Source organism: Nestor notabilis, unplaced genomic scaffold (genome assembly GCF_000696875.1).
Source record: "Nestor notabilis isolate BGI_N333 unplaced genomic scaffold, ASM69687v1 scaffold5434, whole genome shotgun sequence".
In the NCBI taxonomy this organism is placed as follows: Eukaryota; Metazoa; Chordata; class Aves; order Psittaciformes; family Psittacidae; genus Nestor; species Nestor notabilis.
In genome coordinates this window covers 21,044-25,805 of record NW_009925937.1, presented here as the reverse complement: position 1 = coordinate 25,805, position 4,762 = coordinate 21,044, and the positions used below count along the sequence as shown (strand labels likewise).

Here is a 4,762-nt window from a genome sequence, read left to right as displayed (position 1 = left end):
CCTGCTGAGGCAATGCTCTACATTTTTCACAAATCCTTCTCTGTCAGTGTGCAAGAATAACAGAAAATAAGGCAAAGCAAGGTACAGATATTCTTTGACATCTGCTTTTTAGGTGTATGAAGGTTTCTGATGGCCCTTTTTGAAATACAGCAGCCTATCCCCATTGAAGTGATGAGACAGCTACTGCCTTCATTCCTATATATAATAATGACAAATGCACTCCTTTCTGGCATTTTTGCCAGAAATGTAACTTCATACATTAGCAAGCTAACTGCTAGTTCTTTGTGGATCAGACAAAGAGGAAGAGAAGCTCAGGATCAGAAGAAGAAATCCCTGGTTATTTGCAGGGCATATAGACAGCTGGCTTGGGCAGAAATGAGCTTCTTGCAGGCACCTTAAGCACAACAGCGATAAACACTTAGGGATATTAGATGCTATTTTTCTGGGTACAAGAAAGTTATCTGGGTACAAAGGAAGTTATCCACCTGCGAAGGTCCTGTTACTCCGATTAGCTTGTCTACTCCAGCTTTTTCCAACATGCTGTCCATCAGATGCATCAGCTGGATAACCTCTAACCTCCCAGGAGGTCTCCTGACAGACCAGAAAGGACACATCTTTATTATGTATAGCATATTATGATATTTTCCCAGTAAATTAAATGCAAACACCTGTTTTTTTTTTCCAACAACTTCATGCAGGGTGATACTTACAAGGATGGGAACAGACGTAGTTTCTTTTCACGGTCTTCAAGCAGTGTTGCATATTTACTGAAATGAACATAAATGGCAGAGCTCAATTAGAAAGCAATCCTTCCTGTGCTAGCTAAGGGAACCCTGTTCTCTCCTTCAATCTCTTTGTCCCATATACAAGCTGATGAAGGGTGGAGAGGCAGAGAAGGGTCTACAGGGTTGCTCTTCAGTACGAGCATCCAGAGTCTAATGTGAGAATTGGACCTCCTGCAGCTATTGCCCCAGCTGGAGCTCCTTCTTCCTGCCAGTAATGCCAGAAATCTTGTAGGAACCTTCTCCCTTTAAGACCTCTCATAGTACTTGGCTAAGTGGCCAGTGGTTTCAAAGTTACTGGTGGTGTCAGAAAAGCACCATGTTTCCACATCACACCCACCCAGAGGCTGATCACAGGAGATCATCAAAATAGTAAATAGTTAAATTGTGTTGGCAAAGAAGCTGTGAGGATTTCACTCCTAATCTTAGTATTTTAATCCTTGAACAATGAGAAAGAACCTCCTTTAAATTTATGAAGTTGTTTGGAGAGATTAAGGCAAGTCACAGTAGCCTTTTTTGGCAAGGCTTAGAAAACTCACAGCCTGAAAAACTGGGGGTAGGGAAAAGGGAGGGAAGGAGAAAAAAACCAAGATCACAAACAAAAAACCCAAACCCCAGAGTGGCATATTCAAGATGCTAAGAAGTGTATAGAAGCATAAAGTGAGGGTTAGAGCTACCCAGAGCCCACCTTCAAAAGTTGCCTCAAGGGATCAAATCAGCTTCTACTTTCATGTCCAACTACTGAAACCCCCTGAGAAGCAGTACTAGCATCCAGGAAGTTCTCTGTTAGCCACCCCAGAGCAGCACCAAGGGTCACATTGCTCTGCATTGTTAACTAGAGCCTGGTTGTTAGCATGGGATTTGCACAACCCCTCCTTTCATACTCTCCCCTTCCCAACAGAAAGACCAACTGTATCTGGTCAGTATCCTCAGCTTCTCATCACTGTATCCCCACACACCGAACAGTTGAGGACAAACCCTTGTAAACCAGAAATCACTTACTCATCAAAGTACTTCAGGGGCAAAACTCCCCTGTTCCTCACAATATGAAATTCCTCAGGAATCAGACTATCTGTTAGGGTTGCTGGCTAGGGATGGAAAAGAGACAGAGCACAAAACATCAACATGAAAGATGTGCATGAGCTCCCAGTTCCTTCCCAAAGAGGACATAGGTTTGGCTGCCAGGAAAGGGAAGCTCACATAGTGACTTTTCACACTGCTTTTCCCTTTCCTGCCCCCCACATCCAGAGCCCAACAGATTCAATCTACAACTGAAAGCAGATTGAAACAATTAACACCAAACCGTGGTGGGGGAACTGAGGGGCTGGAGCCACAAGGAGAGCTGATGTGTTTTACGATCAGGGTAACATTGGGACACATGTGAGGATCTCCCTTCTTCCAGCTAGTGATACACACAATAAAACAGCACTCACAGGAGTGGGTGGGACTGTACCACAGCTCCCTCTCCAGTCCTGATGACCCTCAGAAAAAGACCTTCTGACAGGCATTGCATTCTTAGCTTGTCGGCCAGTCACAGTGTCACACAGGTAAGAGACATCCCTGAAACATTGGGAAAGAGCTTGTTCACTGACCCATGCCACAGGCAACATGCTCTTCTCTTACTGCCAGCCTAAACCAAGAGTGGGTTTGTCCTGCTTGGCCTGAGGCCAGGCTTATGGCCAGGACTCCTTCCCTGGGCCAAAAAAGACAGATGAGATCATGCTTTTTAGGCAGATTAACCTCACATCGCCTGTCGCTGGCCAAAGACCATTTTTAGCATGTACTGTTGATACCCTATCGCATATGTATCCAGCATTTAATAAGGAGCAAACTACTTTTCACTTCCCAGCACCATTAAGTGTCATAGCTTTACACTTCGTAAATAAATCCCCGGCTACGTCCACTGAAGCCAGAGGAGCCTCTTTTCTTAATTGCGAATCACAGGGCATCCTTGTAATCCTGGCATCCGTCAGAAGGGTGGTTCCAAGAACTGCTCATTTAGCAACTCTTAGTTATTATTCTTAGAATATCTTTCCCTCAGATCTCTCCAGCCTAAACTCAGACAGGACAGCTGGTCATTCATCCAGCCCCCAGCCACCTACCATCAGAAAAGGCCAAGGAAGAGATCTAAGTCTGCATCCCCAGCTCTAACGTACTTCCATCAGCCTGGGCTCTTTATCTCTTCTTTGCTTACCTTCCAGCGCCTGTCAAACTGACAGGGTGGTCTGTCAGGTGCCTGAACTTGCTCCGACGGTTAGGATAATGCCAAAGCCGATCTGGTGTTTGCAGGCAACCCTGCAAACAAGGCACATGAGGCTGTCACTATTTTGCAAGTAACATGCTAAGGAGCAGAAGAGGTCAGGGTGGCTGACTGGTCTAAACAAGCACTGTATCATTATTTCTGTCTTGGGGCCAAAGGAACTGGTGTGGACAAAACAGCCTCAGCAAGGGCTTCAGTGGAGCACCAGGGTGCAAGCATGTTTTTGTAGACTGGAAGGCAGCACTTTGGATCTGCATCAAATGGCACAGTCAGTAAACTGATGCAGTGTAAGATAAATTTATCCTACAAGGTTGGCAAACTGCCCTTTTGCCCAGGGAATGAACACATACCCCCAGAGAAGAGATGATTCCGGACAGGAAAAGGCAGGAGATGGAAACACACTCACCCTGAAGCCCATCAGGGGTTTGGTGGTTTGTGGGGACCGGAAGTACTTCGGGCTATAAAGAGAACTGCTGGCACAGGTCAGGCTTTGGAAAACCTCTTCTGGAACAAAACTATGCTCCAGGGAAGAAGAAACAGGCCTGATGTGGTCAAGCATCCTTGAGGTACCCCTCAGTTTATGCATCTCTAGAAAACAGCACAGAGACATTTCAAAAGTATTTATTCTCCTAGTGAAAGAGAAAGCAAAACTGATGATAAAATACAGGGCTGAGAAAAACCATGACAAGATGTCTGCTCCCTTACACCAAACCAGCATCTAAATCACAGGCAGCATATTGGATTTTTAGCAGCTGTTTTATCTTTAGTGAAGCTTAGAACAAGTTACCTTCTACTGATGCGAAATAAAGCACCAGTCCCTTGACCGTGCCATGCTGCCAGGTACACAGACACCAAGAGATGCTGTGAATGACTAGAGTTTGCATGTCTCTGTAAAGCCATTTCCTTTCTTGTGGCTTGCTAGCAGTCAGCTTTCTGCTTTAAAATTCCAGCAACTGCCTAAATAAAGGCAAAAATGTAGAGAAGCATCCTACTGTTGAAGGGAAGCTGTAAGGATAGAGAGTCAGATGTTCAATCCCTGCAGCCTCCAGCCCTGCCCTACCTGAGCGCTCCTTGCCTGCCCACGAGGCACGGCTTGGTTTCCTTGCACCAGCTTTTTGTCCAGGAACAGGCACTTCAGTTGTGGGCATGGTGAACATTTATTTTATTTTAACGCTCAGCCAAAGAAAGTTGCAGGACTGGATGATCTAGGAACAGAATTAAACCCGCATTTGTACTTCACAGGGTTAACGTGGTTTCTTGTTATCAGTCATTGTGATTCCCCCCTTACACCTGACACCAGGTACATCAGTTCAGGAGCCCCTAATGCTTTGCTACACCCTCCGTAGGGGTGCTTGTTTTTCCATCTACAAACTGCATTAAGAACAACTACTTCTTTTATACATCTAAGTGGGCCAGAGATTTAATTATATTTGTCTCCAATTATTAATCTTACCACTTTTTCTTCTTAGCAGTATCTTACTAATAAAAATAAAATCGTATTTCTGCTAGTTTCGTAACCTCCATAAATTCTCTTCTGAAGCCTCCCCTCCCTCTCTCATTGGCCTTGCCAGTATAGGTTGTTCTTTATAAATGCTCTTGGCATTAAAACTCTTTGACCTCCTTATCAGCTGTGTCTTGACACACGGTGGTTTCTAATTAGGTTAAATACATTGCTTTGCCTTCAGATACATGTTTGTGGATGTAGGTATAATCTTGGAGT

General features: G+C 44.7%; 1 protein-coding gene across 1 annotated transcript in view; it reads right to left on the bottom strand.

The window, feature by feature from the left end:
- Positions 1-4,190, bottom strand: part of AXDND1 (axonemal dynein light chain domain containing 1) — a 20,182-nt gene extending 15,992 nt beyond the window's left edge. Inside the window, 7 exon segments of the mRNA XM_010013279.1 lie at positions 486-591; positions 711-767; positions 1,785-1,870; positions 2,216-2,342; positions 2,977-3,077; positions 3,449-3,630; positions 4,103-4,190. Of these exon segments, the coding sequence (XP_010011581.1) occupies positions 486-591; positions 711-767; positions 1,785-1,870; positions 2,216-2,342; positions 2,977-3,077; positions 3,449-3,630; positions 4,103-4,190 (747 nt within the window).
- Positions 4,191-4,762: the final 572 nt, after the last annotated feature.